This window comes from Pelecanus crispus, chromosome 9 (genome assembly GCF_030463565.1).
Source record: "Pelecanus crispus isolate bPelCri1 chromosome 9, bPelCri1.pri, whole genome shotgun sequence".
NCBI lineage: Eukaryota > Metazoa > Chordata > Aves > Pelecaniformes > Pelecanidae > Pelecanus > Pelecanus crispus.
The window spans coordinates 28,368,465-28,388,770 of record NC_134651.1 but is presented as its reverse complement, the minus strand read 5'-3'; the positions used below and the strand labels follow the sequence as shown (position 1 = coordinate 28,388,770).

The following is a 20,306-nucleotide window of genomic DNA, read 5'->3' as shown; positions in this document are numbered from 1 at the left end:
TTCACATTGCCCTAGCTGTAATATTTTGCTTTTACTTTTGATGAACTTCACTATGTAGGGCCTGTCACTGTTCTCACTGCTGTCTCTCTGCTTTTCTGTTCCTTTATGTCCTTGAACTCAGTGATCTATCTAGTAATTTGAGTATTTCTACATTCACATATGATATTTCCATTATCTCAAAACATTGTCACCCTAGTTTGCTTCTTAGTCTACTACTCCATCTTTTACCTCCCTCTTTTCAAAGAGAATTATGAATCCAAGCTACAAACCTCGTCTAGACAATCATTTCTGAAACATCGCCACTGACATTTGCTTGGCAGGCTTGACTCTCTCCAGCTAGACATGTAGAACAATTGCAAGGTGGAAAAAAGTTACTTGGTTTAACCAAAGCAGCCTGCCAGAGGGGCAGAATGGAATTTGGTACATAACAGATCTTGTTTCATGCACTGCATAAAAGCTCCTATAACAAAACCCAGGAGAATGTTTACATTTCAACATTGGTTTCTTCCAGTTTTCTTGCTTTTTTCTACATTCTGACTGTGGTAAGTGATGGAAGAGGCAAAAATGTATCTCAGGCAGACGTAGCAGCTGCTTACTGAGGAGGGGCAGCAGGAAACTGGAGAGATCACCTAAAGAGATCAGGGATGGAAATTATTTCAATCTGATTGGCACTTTCCTGCCTGACTGACATAGAGCATGGCATATTTACTAATAATGAACGATGGCTAAACAATGGGAGAAGGGATTGGGGCCATCTGGCCCTTTAGTAGTTTCATCTCTGAGACATCTGTTACTATGAGAAATTGCTTGTGCCACTCCAGCTGGCACTGCTTCATGGTTCAAAATTTTAGCTGTAATAGAAGAGGAACATAAAGAGCCACTGTACAGAAGAGAATGTCTTGGTGCTTTGCAAACACCAGCCTTGCTTATAATTGAGACTCTTGTTCTGTATTTTTTTTTAAAAAAAATCTTTTTGGAAAAGTAATAAACACCAATTTAATTCTAAACCAGCACCAACAGAGCCCAGAAATGAAATCTAATTGATGGAAAAAACCCAAAAATTTTTAAAATTCCAAGCTTCAAGCAAGAGAATAATTTCAAAATGAGAGAAACTGTATTTTTCCTAAAGTCTTCAATTTTACAAAATACAAATAAAATGCACTCTATCTTACTTATTGCATAAGTTCATACTTACTGCATAAGTTCATACACACAAAACAGTATAATAAAACCAGTGATGACTCCATACTGCAACTGCCTATGTACTTCCAACCTTAAAAGTGGTCCACCTCAATAGCTGCCATCCTACTGTATATGATCTTCCAGACACCAATGTGAAAACCACAGTTCCTACACGAACATGGCAATCAGTCGCAGTACCACACATAACTAAATGTGACACTTCTACAGTCAAGTCTCTGTTTTTCTCATTCAATTTCAAATTATAGGGAGAAAGCTGTACTGATGTAACAGCATAAAACATGCATTTAAAGCTAATGTATGAATGTTAGGGGGAAATTTGTAGGAATGCCATCAAACCATCATAATTTTCTCTCTTTGCCTACGTGAAACACACTGATTCTATCAACTTCCAAACAGAATCATTCAAACTGGTCTGTCAAACTCCCTGAAGACTCTATAACCTCTAAACCAAGTTAAGTGTCAATCCACAATGTAGACGAGCCGCATTACAAGTGGAGTAGGGCATTACATAAGCTGTTCCTACCACGGATTTCTCAAACAGGTTTTAGATACTGTAAGGATGAATGTGCTAAAATATTATGTTCAAGAGTTTGCACTATAAAAACTGCATTCATTATGGGAATGCAGCCACAATGAAGACAAGTTTTAATTAAAACTATTAATGTATTCATATATATATGTCTAATGGTATATTACTTCACACTAAACTGGATTAGCAATTCTCTTTTGTGGAATTATTTTTTAAACTACTTTTAAAACAAAACATCGGTGGAAGTAATCAGAATGCAAGACATAAAGAACAATCTAAAAGACCAGTAAGTATGGATCAAGAAAAAAAAAAAAGGGGGAGCCACATATGCAGCAACACAAAGTAGCCATGAAGACATTTCCACTAGAGGATGACAGCCTGAGTCCTCACGTCCAAGTAGGTTATTTCACCACCTTATAAATTTACTAACTGTGAAGCCTTCTGGAAGGATTTAATGGCAATCCCAAAAAGAACCCAAGTGTCAACAGCTATTTAATCATGCAGCACAGCCAGCCAAAAATCAGGAAAATTTATCTTTTCTGTAAGAATGCATTCAAGCTTCCCTAGGCAGACAGTGAAAAACCGATTCTTGATTCCAAAGCTTCTCAGGGATCCCTAGGCACTGTGGACAAACACTCACTGCAAGCTGCTATTTATAATTTAAAAAAAAAATTAAAAGAAGAAAAAAGAAAGAAGGAAGCTATTCACCTAATTACAGGATTTAGTATTATAAAAATTTAACATCATCAGTATAATTGAAAATGGAAAGAATCATGCATAAGGCATGTGAGACTAGCAAACAGACTTAAGTTGCTGGAGAGGCAGGAGAATTTGAGACACGCAAATTCTCCACTCCACCACCATCTTCCAGGTAACTGTTTTACCATTAAGAATAATTTGTCTTCTTGCAGGAATCTCTAACACAGATTCCATGCCCATACGATGCTGTATCAAACATGACACAGCCAAAAAGCCTTTATACCTTTGCTATGCACATGACCAATTGCTTGTTGTTAAACTACAATTCTTTTAATTATAATTTTCACACACGTAAATATATTTTAGCTTCTTGTCATAGTCACTATGAATTGTTTAGTTTTTTGAAAATATACACTATTTGTGGATGACACAGGAACACATACACACTAATCATACCAGCACTGGAAGTACTTTTGGAATAATTAATGCATTATTCATTGTCATAATTATAAATTAGTGACGTAAATTTGTATCACTTGCCAAATGCTTCTAGAAAGGAACAGAATCTAGTCTAGCACAAGCACAGAACCCAAAACTAATGCTGGATCTAGAAATATTAGACATAAAATACATTTAACCTTCTTTTCAGCACAAACTGCAAAGTAATGTCTATGCGGTGAACGGGAAGCACTTAAACTATTCGCAGCAAAATTCACAACCTATATTCCTAGTCCTAGTTAAGAGGTCCCCCATGATGCAACTTCGTAAAGAGATTTGACAAAAGAGGATCAGGTACAAAATTTACTGGTTCCTTTTAAAATTTTGGGTTGACAAGGCAGGCCCATAAAATTTACAACAAGCCACAACAAACAGTATCAAGAAATAGATTTTACTAGTTGATTGTTTCAGAGAAACAATCATCAAAAGTGCCACTTTCACTTCTATTTTATGCTAAGTTACACTCAAGTATTTTGATTAAGGCTAAAACTGTTTAGGACCCTGAAACATAGAGTCTATAGTGGATAATTGGGATATGTCAGGTGGAGACCAGTATGCTCCCCAGGGTCTTCCTGGAGTGGTTACCAGTTGCAACTCCTGGGTTCTCTCAGTCTGATCACAAACTCATTTAGGTTAATCAAGACCAAAACTGAAAGCAAGTTAAGCTAACCTGGCTGATCTGCACTGAAATGGATGCGTACATCCAAGGCAAGAGATGGAGATGACTAGCAGAGCAGTAACTGCTTCAAGACTTCTTGGAAGCTCTGAAAGGATGCCTGACTACACTCTTATTGCATGTTTGCTTGCCTAATACAACCACTGGAGTTGTTGCTTCTCACATCTCAATCTCAAAATGAGAGAACTACAGATAACCTTCAGAAGAACATGGTATTACTCAACATGCAAATTGGATACGAACAGGAAAAAAAAGGTAAGATGTTTCAGTCAATGGGTTGGGATAAGAGCTAGTTTATAAGAAAACTTTCTAACAAAGACAGAAACGAGGGTCACTCATCTGCCTCTGCAGTTCTCTGAGATGGAATCGCAAATTCCCAGTCAAGGGACATGAAATGGTGCAGCTCTACAATAATATACCATTGCCAATTGGACCAAACTACATCTGTCTCTTGGGCTGCTTGACTGTTTCTAAACATTTTGAAGGTGTAGTTATGAAGAGGACTGGACAAAATGTCTTTTCTACTTCTTTTTACAACTCCCTCATCTCTGGAGCTGAATCAGGACCCCATAAGGGAAGAGGGTTAAGAAAAATACAAGTGTGCAGAGCCCACTTCCAAAAATTCTGGTGAATGTTCCCTGCATATTCCACTCCTGGGAGGGGTTGGAAAGCAGCACTCCCATTTCTAAGTAATTCTACACTGAGTGCTACTTAAATAGGTATTTCAATAATGTGTTACTAAGCTGATTATACAACATTCTTGCCAGCCCAAGGAACTGTATTGTTTGAAGGCATGACTTGAATTTCAAGATATAGCTCTACATATCTCCAAAACCAGTGTTTCTCAAAGACTTACCATACTAACACCTTTACTTATATGAAGTATGATACATGGCTTTGTAGGAAAGGGAGCAGTGTGTGTTTTTAATGTGGAGGTCAAACTCATTTAAGTACAAATATGTAACTTTTTGCCTTTCTCTTTTTTATGCCTATAAGCAACAAACGGTCTCGGTAATTTCAATCTAGTTTTGTTTTTTCAACATACATAAAAATGTAACGCATTTTCTTGTCACCCAAGATGTGTGCTTCACCTCCTTAAGATAACATATTTAGGTGGAGGGAAAAGGATTTTTCTACGGTTTTGTTTGGATTTTCATTTCCCTGTGCTGACTGGTTTTTGCTCCTGTCAGTCTCTTACCCGCTTCCTCACCAGACTTCCATCTAATATCCCCTCTCCCTTTTTTTCATGCAACACACTTTCCTAGAGTGGAACTCAGATGCAACTTGTCATTATCATCCTATTTACTCAATAGGATGGAAAGGAGGACCTTGAAAGGAAAAAGAAGCATTTTCTCTGTAAAGATGGCATCTACATTTGGCAAGTTTTACCTTAATTATCAGTACTGCCAAAATAATACCCCAGGACAGGCTCACTGCATTGCATAAATTGACAAAATCATCATGCCCCTCAGCCTGAGGATCACCATTCAGGTCTGCCAGCAGTTTAAACTGGAATAGTTCTGGTTTTGCTGGACATTCATGCCTGGAGGAAAAGCTCTTTGAGCATTCAAAACAAGAAGATATTATGAAGTAGGACTCAACTAAGAATTTTCTGAATCTTACCCTCTGAAAGGGAAAGGTGTCCAGGCACACATTGCTAAGTCAAAAGCAGGTAAGTAATAACAACAAAGTTTTGACATCTCCGGTAACTGTTGAGAGTGATGGGCATTTTGTAAATACTTGTTACATCCGAGAAGCTATGTGGCAATAATCTCAGAATCAAAGTAATCTCTGATATGCAGATACAACTGAAATGAAGAAACAGGTCTCCCCTCCTTTTTTTTTTTTTAATATCCATGAATCCTGCAAGCAATTGTCAGCTTGTTTAACTTCAGACAAAACAAAAAGGTTACCTTTAAGATCCCTGACCTACCAGTATATAGTATCTCATTACTAGATATCAAAGGTATTAGACTCATACAGACACAAACCTGGTTATTTTGAGATTAGGACCTCTGAACATCACCATATCCAAGCCCCTACACATGCCTTGAATATTCAATTTTTAAGTATTTCCAAGCATAGATATTCTACAGCCTCTCGGGACAAACTGTTTCAGAGTTTGACTACCCTCACGGCCCTGCAGTCCTTTTTACCACATTCACCATCTCTGCCCGTTTTATACTCACCAACATGAGCTCAGCAACTTGACTATAACTGAATTTGTTCTTACATCTCCCCTTTGATATTAACTCTCAGTTTTAGAGATGATAAAAATAATAAACAGTGGACAAACAAATATGTCATAAAGCAACACAAAAATAGTCAGAAAAAGTGATTCAGAAAAGAGATAAGGAAATACGCAATGGGTTTGGGTACACCTGCATATTTATTAAGAATATCTCAACTTGTAACCAAATCTGCCGTTAACATCACACTAACATTACACCTAGAAAATTGTTTAGCTATTTCTGCTATTTTTTTTTAATGTGAGAAGTAAGCATTGAAATCTTCCAACAAATTTGAAGCCAATCTACAGAAAGATGATGTAACCTCACTGCAAGCCTAGCTTACTTACCAGCAGGAAGACAGCTACATTATGAATGAAACAGGTTTGGGTTTTTTTTGTTTAGATCAAGGACTTGCTATTTAAGTTACAAAGGTCACTGAGCATGAATTACTGTGGCAGAGTCTGAATCATATTATGGAAAGGGATTTCTTCTCTGGGAATAAGTAAAATAACATTCTTTTGAAATCATTGCCACTTGTGCATGGGCTATAGACTGTAAAATGACATCCAGTTTATAAATCATTCGAACTACTTTAGAGAAGGAATGCTTAAGAAACATTATGGAAGCAGATAATAGTTTGAAATATTTTCCTTTTTTTCTCCCCCCCACCCCTGGTTTTCTCTTCAATTAGCTGTTTTTAATACAGGTATTTTTTCCCCTCTATATTCTTGCACAGATGTGACTACAGAAAGTTGAATCTATGTTCTCTGTTATCTACAGATTACTCATATTCAGGTATATATTGTAACAGACTCTCTTAGGAGCTTCACAGAAGTTAACGAAGCCAGAGAGATGATGACTCCTCACAAAAGTGGCTCTTGGGGGCAGACTTGGAAGCAGTTACTTCTCTGACCCTCTCTGAACAGTGGCAGAAGTGGGGCCACCCACCGTGCTCAGAGCACACCACTGCTTGACTGATTTCAGCAAATTCTTCAGTGGTCTAATAGCATCAGCCTGAGCATCTTCTTTTGAGGCATGGTTAAGCAGAGTTTATTTATTTGGCCCCTCCTTTGTTACAGCAGTATCAGCAAAATCAGGCCTTTACTAATGGCGGCAGAAGGCATGAAAAAAAACCACCAGGGTTACAAAAGGAGGATTTAAAAAGAAAGAGAAGAAAAGGAAACAGCATGCAGACCATCAAAAGGTAGAGTATTTTTCCAACCCCACATAAGAGAACGAGCTACTAGGAAAATATTTTAAAGCGACTTCTTGTTTGATACAATACACTAAATTCTGAAGGGGCAAAAATGGAAAAACTCTTTGCATTTAATTTCTTTATTACCTACACACCATAAAAGCTGCTTTCATAACAAAATAGTGTGAGCACTATACTGAGCTAATATCCTAATTTACCTGTTGACTCTGTATACCCATATTTCTGTTGCCATGTAGCTCAAGGCTTACTGACCAATTCCATTTACTCTCAGACCCTCTCAGTTCACCATCCCTCCTTTATGACTTCCTCAGGAGGGAGGAAATAATGGATAGCAAATGAAGTTGTCTCACAGGTGTGTGGGACAGAATAAGGATACAAGGTCTGAAGAAAAAGAGAAGTGTGACATATGCATGCAGGAAAAGAGGTCCTTTTGTGAGCAATCACTATACTTAGATCCACTGTCTTCTCAAGAGACTCCTTTTTGCTGCTACCTCTGATCTCCTTGGAGAGATGCTGCCAGTACTGCTATAAACTTTCTTTCAAGTATCATGCCTGGGTACTGAAGAGACATGCTCCAACTCCACTGTGTGGCTCACACTCATGTATTTCTCAGCATAGGCCCCTTCCAGGTTTCCTGCATGGTTTTCTCTGTAATTACAATAATCCCTCTGCCCACCTGAACTATGGGTTCCTCTTCACCTTCTAACCCTCTTCTCATACACCCTTTCTTGTTTTCGTCATTTGTCTAAAGGATTTCATAAATGGTAAAGTTTTAAACCAGAACTTAAATCTGAAAGGTTAATTGCATAGTTTAGTATTCTCAAATTTTATCTTTTGACTTTGATAAGTCAACTAACATTTAAAGAGCTGGTTTCACCAAGATGCTGCAGATGGTCTGAGGTTATCTTGTGATGCAAAACCACCCTAAATCTATTTTAAAAGACTACTGCTCTCTGATAAAGCATACTCCAAAATAGCATGCACCAGTACAAATCTACTGGTTTGTGAAACTCTATAGTAAATAGAAGTGCATGCATGTGCACATTCACATGAATATATATAAGCTGCTGTGGTTTTGTATTCACAAGACATAGCTTATTAACTATTAAAAAAAACCACCCAACTTTTGGATGTGCTAACACCACAATAACTTTTTATTGTTCTTGGTACAAATGTCCAAAACAATTAACAAACAAAAAAAACCCCCATACTAACTGGAATTAAGGCTTTTGATCGCCCTTATGTAATTTAAGGAGGAAAATAAAGTTGAAGTTGGGGCTAAAAAGCATATATGGTGGAAACGTCAGAAATTTGTTTACACTTAAGACATACAAAAGGACATGCAGTGTCGTCTTATGATATGCAGTGATAATTTGATTATTCTTAAGATATGTCATGTTTGTGCTCCCACCTTGGACAACTTTTCTTTTTAAAAGACAAAGATTCAAATTCCATGTCTCCCACAATTCTTTACAATTGTTCTACTGAATTAAAATAAAGTTGTGTGGATGGCTCTACTGTGTTAACAGGTGTTACACTTAGATTTTCTTGCATAACTTCAGTGGTTTTGATACTGCTTTTGTGGCATCTAGAATATTACATCAGAAGAGAAGTCAACACAGAAACTGCCCTTGACATGATTACATTTTGTTAGCAGAGCCTACTGTAGCATGCATTTTCTTACCGGTATCTATGAACAAATATACCCTTAAAAATAGAGTTCATCATATTTTCGATTTCATCTTGGTTTTCTTGTAGCTGTAAAAAATAAAACAAAAATAAATAAAAGATCACTGCTTATTATAATTTGATATTCTACAATTCCTTAATGGGAAACATTAGAAGACCACAGAAGAGCACTATAGTTAAAGGTGTTAGTAGATTCACCATTTTCTACTTTTCCAGCACATACCTATATTGTGTGTATATACATACATATATATACATATATATGCAATGCCTTAATGGAAGAAATTTAACATTCTCTACAAACATTAACTGATTTAGTTTCAAATTAGTCCTTTGAAGTGGCCATCACCATTTTTTTTGCTACTGAAATTGAGACAAGTAGAGACTATGTGTTCAGTGATGTCAGCAGTCCTGTAATCATAGTTAAACAGATAGAACTGAGTGAATGACAGCTGGTTACAGATCAGGAATCCCCTCTGAAAAATTCAATGTCCTGTTTAAGGAAAGTACTTAAAGCTGTTCTCAATCTTAAGTATGAGTGTCAGTTGCTTTAACTTCAGTGCCCATGATAACTGAGTTTCTGAACCAGGAAGCTTTCCAGAATCAGAGCATGGGTGCTTAACACTGGAGCACACCTGACATCCAGGCCTTAGATCGCAAAAAACCAAACAAAACCCAAACAAAAAACAAACTCAAATGAAAAAGGTGTTATGAGAGTGTTTTTATAAATAAGAGTGTGTTTTTAAAAAAACTTAATATTTCCTGTGTAATATGAGCACATTTTGTAAGTACTATGGAAAGCTTACTATGTGTCAGTGAGTATGTTAACACATCCTAAAGGAACATCTTAGAATCAATTAAAGTATTCTCATACTGTCAGCTTTTGTACTAAACTAAATACGTATGACTGAATTACACCAAAATGCAGCTTTGTTAAATAAGATGATGCCAATTCTATACAATCAGCTTTTGGAGCAGAACTGCTACTACACTCAAAGCCATCACTCTTCCATCAAGGTGCTTCTTAATGTGAAAATGTCAAAGCAGAATACCACAACATATGTGAATGTAAATTTTTCCACATTTTCAGTATGAAAACCACAACAGAGCCTTGCTAGTACAGAGTGCATATATGCATAAAAAAATAAAACCTGTAAAATTATGGACATAGTTATTTAACAGACAAAACATCTTAAAGCCAGAGGCAGAATTATGATCAGCTGTTTTGACTTCCTGCACAGCATGAGCTCATAAACACTTTCACCCAGGGGTTTATATTTTTTAAATATTTCTACAGTATCTTCCAGATAAGATCTAAAGTAGCTTGCAAAATTCAGTAAATGAAGCCTCCCAGTTTCCTAAAATGTAAGGAGGTGCTGTCTCCATTTTGCATATGGGGAAACCGAGGCATTGAGGGCTCTTGACTAAATTGCCAAACACCTGCCAAATAAATTAATTTCATAGTAAAAGGGATTATGTACAAAGGGAAAAGTTGGGCACAAACTAGCTCTGCATATATCAAAGGCCTGGTACACAAAACAAGCATATTTAGACATGGCTTCTGTGAGAAGCACTACTTTCAGCACCAGCTCAACCCAGATATGCACAGACTAAATGCTTGTTCAAGAATACATAACCCAAAACAGAGCGTGAATTTCTAAGCACTCCTCAGTTGGTTAACTTCATAGGCTACAGGCAGGCAAATATCTACAGTAACATAGGGCTAGAGACAACCTAGCACAGACTGTGGAGTAAAATTAGGATGGGAATGAACCAAGAAGCCTCAGGAGGCCTTCTGAAAAACTACTGAGGCCCTGAAAGGGAAAGGGGAAGCTCCCCAAGAACTTTGGTATGAATTGTTAATATAAAAACACACCACAGAAGAGAGGTAGCAGAGACTGAACTTCATGAGCCCTAAAAAGGTTACGATACAGAAGAAAAGTGTACTTTGATATTTCTTTGAGTGCAAAGTGGAGCAGAACCATACAAGACTAAGCAGCATAGATGAGGGGACAGCATGGATGGCTTCCTCCTTCCTTCTGCATGGATTTTACAGCTCGCTATAAACATGGTAAGTTATCAGCTATATAACTGATACAGGAATCCAGGTGCTGGGGCAGAGCTGGCGTAGAAGCAGAATCAGAGATTCAGTAGGTCCATGTGAGATCCCTTTTACTTTTGTGTGCTAACATTTGAAAGCTACAATTCTCAAATGTATTTTAGATTCAGTAATGAATTAACAATTCTTTGAAAAATATGAATTTTCTCCAAAACTGTAATTGCTTTTTACACTTTCAGCTTTTCTAGGTCATGTATTTGAATTTGAGTGCTTAACTTTGGGCATCTTGAGAGCGCATTTGTGTCTCGGAATTCTTGCTCTTACCAATGCAAAAGTGATTTAACACTCCCCCCCTTTAACCTAAGTAAAAATAAGGGAAACGTTCTCTTGTTGACTCTGTGAGCATTTTGAGAAGCTCAAAAAGACATGTATGACAAGCACAAAATTTGAATTACTACTGGCAGCTACTAAAACACAACTTCCTCTGTTTTGTGGCAGATTGTTACATAAATCATCCGGTTTAGTTGAAAATCTCATTGACGAGAACAGACCTTCACGCACTGCTCTCACATTAGGCATGTAGATGATGACATGAGAATGAAACACTTCAGAGAAAGTCTTCCATCTCTTCTACTTCAGATTAATTTGCCACACTTAGCTTGCGAACTGTCCCTATATAACTTCATGAAGATAAACACATGCCCATGTATGTGCTTTTGAGGGTTTATTATGATGGCACTACATCAAACGCATCAACTAAATAAAGTGCCAGCACAGAATACTATTTCTTGTAAATTCAGTATATTTTAACATGGGAAACACACAGCATTATGTTAGGAATCCTTACACAGAGTCATTATGCCATCTAATCCTAATAAATGTCTTCTATACAGGGCCCTCTACTATGCTTAACGCCATGTATCTCAATCACCACCACTCTCTGGCTTACTCCTATGCAACATTTTGAATTAGTTATAGTGAATAAAGATATGAGAGAGACTGAACATACATCTCAAAAGTTAAGGTTTGCCAAATGCTCATGCTTCTTTCAGGGTTTCACAGCCCTGTGCTAGCCAGGCATCATTGCTTCAAAGTCTACCCAGAGCAATTACATACTGCATCTCCAAAAGACACTGAAAAGAACAGCTGAAGGAATGAGTATAGAGGACATCCATAGACACAGAGATACTAAACCAAGTTAATTAATGTAATTAGTGACTTTGTCCTTCTCTGGAAATTCAAAGTAACAATCAACAAATCTGGAACAGAAACTGTGCTCCAGCTATTTTGACAAAGCAATTCTGGTAAAATGCTTTAAGGCTGACATTGAATTTCATATTTAATTTAAAATGCTTCCCTTGCAGTTTGGGCAGGAGAGATTGCTCTTGCTTTGTACCTTAATGCATGATTTTTAAGAATTATGACAGCCAAGTAAAACTGTGTTACGGACTGTAGGGGTAGAATAAAACCAAAATACATAATTGTAATTATCCCTAGACAAAGACTATAAAGTCAAGCAATTTTGAGTCAAAGTTATACCTAAAAGAATTCAAGGTGCATACAGCTAAAGCACCTAGACATCCTGAATTTGCCATGGAGTAAAACAGTGGTGGAGGACATATATTCCAGACTAATATATTAAAAATAATAAATTTAAATCAAAGTCATTGATTGAAAAAATGAAGTATATGTTATGAGTTTTACATGGCATCTTTAAGGATTATGTCTGTTTGGGTGTATATGTATTCATTTTCTACTTGTCATCTTTACATTTCTTTTAAGTACAACTCTAAAGCTGAATTTCCTGGGATATAATACTTTATTTAGGGATGATTACAGCAACCTTCTAATGATTTTGCTCACCTAATGCCAGACTGGTACTTACTAAAAGCGACTTTAATGTCTCCCTAGCTTCTTCTCCCTGAGACCAGGTGCTATAGCCCCCACTCCAGTGTTTCTTGAAAGTAGCTACAAAAAGAAGTACTAATGAGACACTATGTAATAACTGCAGTGATCAAAGGGAGAAACGGGCAGTGCAATGAGGGACTACATGTGATCCTCTTTTCAAAATCTTTTTGCATAACCAAAACAGTTACTACGTACACCTTGAGACTAATTTTCTTCCTGCCTGGTCATATACACAAGTCTGAGAATAGAAATTATCCTGTGCGTGCAGAACAGCACACAAACTCAACTGAATGTGTTAATACAAGATTTTAAAATGTAGCCCAAGTAATAGGCTTGAGATCACACAAACACGACTGCAGAACTAATCTCTTGTTTCTCACTATGATATTCAGGTCACAAACCACCCTGGACTTTCTGTTGGAGGGAATGTGCATGAACCAGGAAAAAAAATTCATCTTTTCACTTGCCTCTTTTCTTTTCTGAAGGAGCAGCTCCAATCTTTCATTAGCTCTTTTGCCAATCATTTTGTTTCTCTCAGCTTCGTACTGCCTCTGTGTATTATCCTGATGAATGCTCAGGTTTAAGGCAACATTCACAAGAGCAGTCATAAGCTTCATAGCTGCAAAGGCAGAAGACAGAATATGACTCTTTACCTGTAGTCAGAGTTAAAAAATATTGCCTCAGCAGATCCATACTCACATAAAATAACCAACTCCACCCTGACACAAAGCCATCTGGAAAGGCACCTCCCACCCAAGCAATCCTCAGGTCATTTGCCTCATCTAAAGATCAGAAAAGAGAATATATATACTGCATTGAGCTCCAGGCAATGTTCTTTGCCATCTTCTCCAGAAAATTATGCAAGTTCTGAGTGCATAAGGTCAGTGAGCAAGCATGTGAATCTGAAGGATCAGTGTACACCACAAAGCCAGTTACTGTGGAGTTACATATATTTCTCTACTAAGAATCATTAAGTATCATAGAACCACAGAATGCTTTGGGTTGGAAGGGACCTTCAGAGGTCATCTAGCCCAACCCCCCTGCAGTGAGCAGGGACAGCTTTAACCAGATCAGGTTGCTCACAGCCCCAGCCAACCTGGCCTTGAATGTTTCCAAGGATGGGGCCTCCACTACCTCTCTGGGCAACCTGTTCCAGTGCTTCAACCACCCTCATTGTAAAAAATTTCTTCCTTATATCTAGCCTAAATCTACTCTTCTTCAGTTTAAATCCATTAGTCCTTGTCCTGTCACAACAGGCCTTGCTAAAAAGATTCTCCCCATCTTTCCTGTAGGCCCCCTTTAAATACTGAAAGGCCGCAATAAGGTCTTCTCGCAGCCTTCTCTTCTCCAAGCTGAACAACCCCAACTCCCTCAGCCTGTCCTCGCAGGAGAGGTGCTCCAGCCCTTGGATCATTTTTGTGGCCCTCCTATGGACCCACTCCAGCAGGTCCATGTCCTCCTTGTGCTGAGGGCTCCAGAGCTGGACACAGTGCTCCAGGTGGGGTCTCACCAGAGCAGAGCAGAGGGGCAGAATCACCTCCCTTGACCTGCTGGCCACGCTTCTTTTGATGCAGCCCAGGATACGGTTGGCTTTCTGGGCTGCAAGCGCACATTGTTGGCTCATGTCCAGCTTTTCATCCACCAGTACCCCCAAGTCCTTCTCTGCAGGGCTGCTCTCAATCCCTTAATCTCCCAGCCTGTATTGATATCGGGGGTTGCCCTGTCCCAGGCGCAGGACCTTGCACTTGCCCTTGTTGAACCTCATGAGGTTCACAGAGGCCCACCTCTCCAGCTTGTCCAGGTCCCTTTGGATGACATCTCGTCCTTCTGGCGTGTCAACCACACCACTCAGCTTGGTGTCATCTGCAAACTTGCTGAGGGTGCACTCAATCCCACTGTCTGTGTCATTGATGAAGATATTAACCAGCAGCGGTCCTAGTACAGACCCCTGAGGGACTCCACTTGCCACTGGTCTCCATGTGGACATCGAGCCATTGACCACTACCCCATGGATGCGACCATCTAGCCAATCCCTTATCCACCGAACAGTCCACCCATCAAATCCATATCTCCCCAATTTAGAGAGAAGGATGTTGTGGGGGACTGTGTCGAAGGCTTTACCAGATAGATGACATCCATTGCTTTTCCCTTGTCCACTGAATACTGCATATATAACAATATCATTATAGATGCCTCCATACTAAAGGTAACTCTTAACCAATAGTTATTGAGGATTACTCAGCTTACAAGGGACCACAGCACTGTTTCTCTGAAAGGCTGACATTGCTCTGAAGTGTATAGTTGTATAAAAATATGATTAGGACTTTATATACCCCTTTGTATGCATTTTCACACATGCTGGATATATTTTTCATGTATATTTCTCTGTCCTAATTTATGTTTACAAAAACATTAATAAGGATCTTTCCCATGTTCTGTGTGGTTACATGGCATATCACAAACTATCACATCCTCTCTGGCTAAATACGCAGCACTGTCTTCAAGGTAGAAAAGCAACCATACAAGTGGAGAAATGAAGCTACTCTTATGATAACTCTGTCTTCTCTTGCCATTGCTCAAAGCTGGTAACTCTAGAAGCACTCACATGTATTTCTTGCCTTAGTTTCTTGCTACAGTGAATCATTTCTCATTCAAATTGGCTAGCATAGAGGAAAATTGAAAACAAAGATCACAAAACCAAATTAAATTCTACAAGTAGATTTTCATTATCTTTATCAAGACTGAGCTCCATGGCATCATGCTGACCTCTGCTCTGCAGGATAGTAACATAATTTAATGTGCAAAAACCTGAAGGAAATTTGTGGAATCAAAACAAAGCTCTCATGTGATAAAATAAATAAATGTCATGTGTTATCACTGGAAAATTATCTTCAGCAGTTCCTATTCCTAATGTAAGTGCTAGCTACCTGTACATCCAGTGCAAGAAGCCAGCAGCAGCTTAAATAACTGAAGCTAGTTGTGATGAACCTTGGCCTTTGCATTTGCTTATCCTTACTTGAAGTTTCTACCTACATAATCCATTCCAAATGATAGCAACTATTTCTTCCATATAGCACAGGTCTTGGGTAACACCTCTAACGTAAGGTGCTTTTTTCTGTCTTTTCAATCAAACCACTCAAACATCTGTCCCACACAAAGATGAACCAATCAAAATAAGAGACCAGACTGCATACATGATTATCCTCACTCTATGATCTATTTCCTATAAAACAATCAATGACAATCTAAGCAAATCGCAAATCAAAATCACCTGGAATTGAAGATAGTCTGTATCAGCTAGAAAGGGATAGAGTTTCCATCTCAGTTTAAATAATAGGCACAGATTTCCAGCAGGTTATCTGCAACTCAAACAGTGTTCACCTTTGAATACTGAATTTGTAGAGGCAAAGTCTAAACCTGGAAACTTACACCTGCATATTTCATGTTTTTTTCCATTCCATTACTGAGTAAGGTGAAGAATCCAAGAGGTTAGGTTTCCAAAAGAGTACAGCCACTGTGAGTTGAAGGTTTTTGGTTTCAATTTTAAAAATCAAACTCCAGTCAAATCTGGAGTTGGCATTTCAGTATCATTGGAAATCTGCCTCTTATATTCATAGCAAGAGATGAAGTTTTAAAAAATTCTGATTGAATTCGTTGGACACTGGGTATTACACTTGGAAACCTGAACAAAATTGTAAGAGGCTGATTATGGAAACGCTAACTAAATCAGGAACAAATATTGGCAGTAGAAATACTCAGATTATGACAAATGTCTTCTATAAAGGCTTCAAATATTTGGCATGATCTACGAACAGACTAAGGAGAATTATCTTCCAATAAAATGTATTTCAACACATGAGATGAGCAGAAAGATATTACCTGACATAACTAGCTTTAGACACCTACATCAAAGCTAGCCACCCTACTACTGCTTTGTAATTGGAGAAAAATAGTTACTTCTAGAGAGCAATTCATCCATCTTATGGGAGACATCACATACAGGTCTGATGAAATACACTCTAGAAAAGCTTATTTCTACCTAACAATATACCCAGTGCTTTCCTTAGATGCAGGCAGCTGTGTTTAAAGGTGCAGTGTGGCTGGAGGCAGAAGACAATGAGACATACAATTATGGTCCAGTGCTCCCAAACCTAATGCTTCTCAAGAGTGAAGGCACAGATTTTATTTTTTGGTGGACTGAAATTCTTTGATAATATAATTTTCTTGACATTTATTTACAATAAATTTGTACTCTAAAATACAAAATTATGAGGACATTCTATGCAACAAATGAACAACTAATAACAAAATACAAGACATAAGCATGCCACTTTTCATTCACAGGATTTACTGGAGGCCCCTGGGTATGTCATGAATGCCTGAGATTGAGTGCCTCAGCATACTCCTTTCCAAACAAAAAAGTGTATTTTAAGTATAGTTATAGCATACATGGTACTTGGATTTGATCAAGCTTTCCAGAGTTCTCAGTGCTGGTCAAATGCCACCTCAATCAAAACTAGGAGTAATTCTCAAACTAGCTAAATAGTAGCAACTCCTTTGAAAAAACTCTTCTCTGCACTAGCTTACTTACCAGCTAATGTACTGGTGTGCCTGAAAGCCCGGACCTGGGAATCTGATAAACCAGTCAGAAGAGAGATCACTGTGTCCATCATGTATTCATCATAAATGATGCTATACTGACACTGTCGAATGAGCACTCCAATGAACTCGCAGAAGTTGGATCGAAACTTCTTCCACTGTGGCCCAGGCATGGTAAGCGGATAATCACCACTGTCCTGAAGAACAAGAAAATGAAAATATTAAGTATTAAAAGTCTCCCCATTTAATTTATTATAATGTTGTTGTAGCCATCATGGTCTAAGTTTCTAAGCTAATTCAAGCCAATGGAGACTAACAAATAAAACCAACATGTTATTCTTTAATAATCAAAGAAGCTTGTTGGCATAAACCCACTTTTTCAAAGACTTCATTATAACTGTTCTAGACTTACAATATTAGCTCTGTATAGTCCAAAGTATGCATGAAACTCAATTTTTTTTCCTTGTGTCCTGGGTTAGGAAGTAGGGGGAAAGGATGAGAAAGGAGTATTTCAAAGTATTTAAGGTCAAAACCTAAAGAAAGGCTTGTGTCATTGAAGGTTTGTCATTCTCCATCCCCACCAACTCCATGTTATTACTCTAATCAAGTGACTGCCTCTCCTCACTAACTTTGCTTTACTCAAGTTTACAACCAAGATCTTATCAGAAAGTAAATACTGCCCTTTTTTGATCTTACAAACTTACCCTTTTTCTAGTGGTAAAACCTGCCTTAGAAGTAATGGAAATTTTACTACAGATTCATATAACCTAGACAGTTTCATACATCCCACCTTCCAAAGATTATTACAAGACTGGAGTAGGCACGTGAACACTTAGTTCATTTAAGTTTAACCCCTTCCAATTCTTCCGCTCTTAATATTCTCACTTCAAGCAATATTGCATTTCAGTGAGACTGCGCCCCCATATTAGAAAATGCTTTTCTCCCCTTCAGTGAAGAAGAGTAAATATAATCTCCTTGGTCACCCGATCACTAAGTCAATTCCAGATTATTCAAAACATCAAGGCATTAATGCTCCATCCTGAATCTCTTCCCCAAGATAAGAAGTCAGCAGTATCAAAGTTAAATCCATTTGTACATATTTATTCTGTGTTTTTATGAAGAACAAACACTTGTATTCTCTCAGGACTTGTCTTATTGCGCAGACTGAACCATGTAAAGCCAGTAACATAAGCACAGAGGAGCTGTAATCAAAGAACCTTTTACTTAAACTTCATAAACAATATTCCCCTGAAGCAAAAACCCCTCTCTATCAAATTTAACAAATCACACACATTTCAACCATACTAAAACAACAATTACAATTGTAAAGACAAGTGAGTTAGAAAAAGACAAAATTATAAGGCAGTCTTAATGACCTTACTGTCTCATTCACTGCAGCACTGAATGACATTGTCTTAACAAGCAATATTTTTACTTCTAACTTTGAACATCCAATTTTAGAGAAATAGGAGCTTTGTTTTAAAGAAAACAATTCACAGGGCTGTAAAGCTCCTGGCGTAAAGATATCTCCTAGCATGTTCAATCATTGCTGTGAGTCCTCAGAACTTCTGTAAATCAGACCAAAGCATTATGTAGTAGAAACAGAGATAAACATAGTCTAAAATATGTAGCAGTTATCATAGCTGTGCCACGTGTTTCAGAGTGTTCTTTGTCTGTTTATGCCTAATACTCTTGCTAATGACTTTCAGCAAGGTACGGTGTCTTGCCACATAAATACAAGCCCTGCATTACTCTCATATTTATTTAAATTTAGGACTGAAATTAAAATGCCAAAGCTTTCTCCTCAATGTTTTTCTGACAGTAACTCCATGTGAACACCCCAGACTCTGTTTCTTCTCCTTGTTTACACCTTATTTTCACATATAATCTCCAGACTAAGTCCCTGCCTGCACAGTACCTGTAGGAACTCTGCATGTGAACTTAAGTACATAATTTATGCTTTCTAAAGGTATGCATATATAATTTTTTGGAATAGATCCTCAGAATCTCTAGTGTTGTAACTACTCACATTTACACAATGTATTTTTAACCTACAATTACATATTAGACACTCCTTTCAAAAAGCATGCGAAGACTGCACTAAGAACATCTAACAAGGCCAAGTGCTGGGTCCTGCACTTCAGTCACAACAACCCCATGCAACACTACAGGCTTGGGGAAGAGTGGCTGGAAAGCTGCCTGGCCAAAAAGGACCTGGGGCTGTTGGTAGACAGCCAGCTGAACATGAGCCAGCAGTGTGCCCAGGTGGCCAAGAAGGCCAACAGCATCCTGGCTTGTATCAGGAATAGTGTGGCCAGCAGGAGCAGGGAGGTGATTGTTCCCCTGTACTCGGCACTGGTGAGGCCACACCTGGAATACTGTGTCCAGTTTTGGGACCCTCAATACAAGAAGGACATTGAGGTGCTGGAGCGTGTTCAGAGAAGGGCAACAAGGCTGGTGAAGGGTCTAGAGCACAGGCCTTATGAGGAGTGGCTGAGGGAACTGGGATTGTTTAGCTTAGAGAAGAGGAGGCTGAGGGGAGACCTTATCACTCTCTACAACTACCTGAAAGGAGGTTGTACTGAGGTGGGTGTTGGGCTCTTCTCCCATGTAGTTAGCGGTAGGATGAGAGGAAATGGGCTCAAGCTGTGCCAGGGGAGGTTTAGGTTGGAAATTAGGAAAAATTTCTTTACAGAAAGGGTGGTCAAGAATTGGAACAGGCTGCCCAGAGAGGTGGTGGAGTCACCATCCCTGGAAGTGTTCAAAAAACGGGTAGATGTGGCACTTCGGGACATGGTTTAGTCTAGTCTACCCTTGATTGGTTTAGAGTGGACTTGGTAGTGTAGGTTAATGGTTGGACTGGATGATCTTAAAGGTCTTTTCCAACCTAAACGTTTCTATGATTCTATCTCATCTGGCTGAAATGGGAAGAATAAATGTCCTGGTTTCGGCTGGGATAGAGTTAATTTTCTTGCTAGTAGCAGGCATAGTGCTGTGTT

The 20,306-nt window shown here is 38.4% G+C and overlaps 1 protein-coding gene across 2 annotated transcripts in view; it reads right to left on the bottom strand.

Annotated features, from left to right (window-relative positions):
• STAG1 (STAG1 cohesin complex component) overlaps positions 1 to 20,306 on the bottom strand; it is a 159,845-nt gene that overhangs the window by 74,251 nt on the left and 65,288 nt on the right. For both annotated transcript variants that reach the window (XM_075717154.1, XM_075717155.1), the window contains exons 6-8: positions 17,300 to 17,504; positions 13,176 to 13,327; positions 8,737 to 8,810 (exon numbers count right to left, since the gene is read on the bottom strand). In XM_075717154.1, the coding sequence (XP_075573269.1) occupies positions 8,737 to 8,810; positions 13,176 to 13,327; positions 17,300 to 17,504 (431 nt within the window). The remainder of the gene's footprint in view (positions 1 to 8,736; positions 8,811 to 13,175; positions 13,328 to 17,299; positions 17,505 to 20,306) is intronic.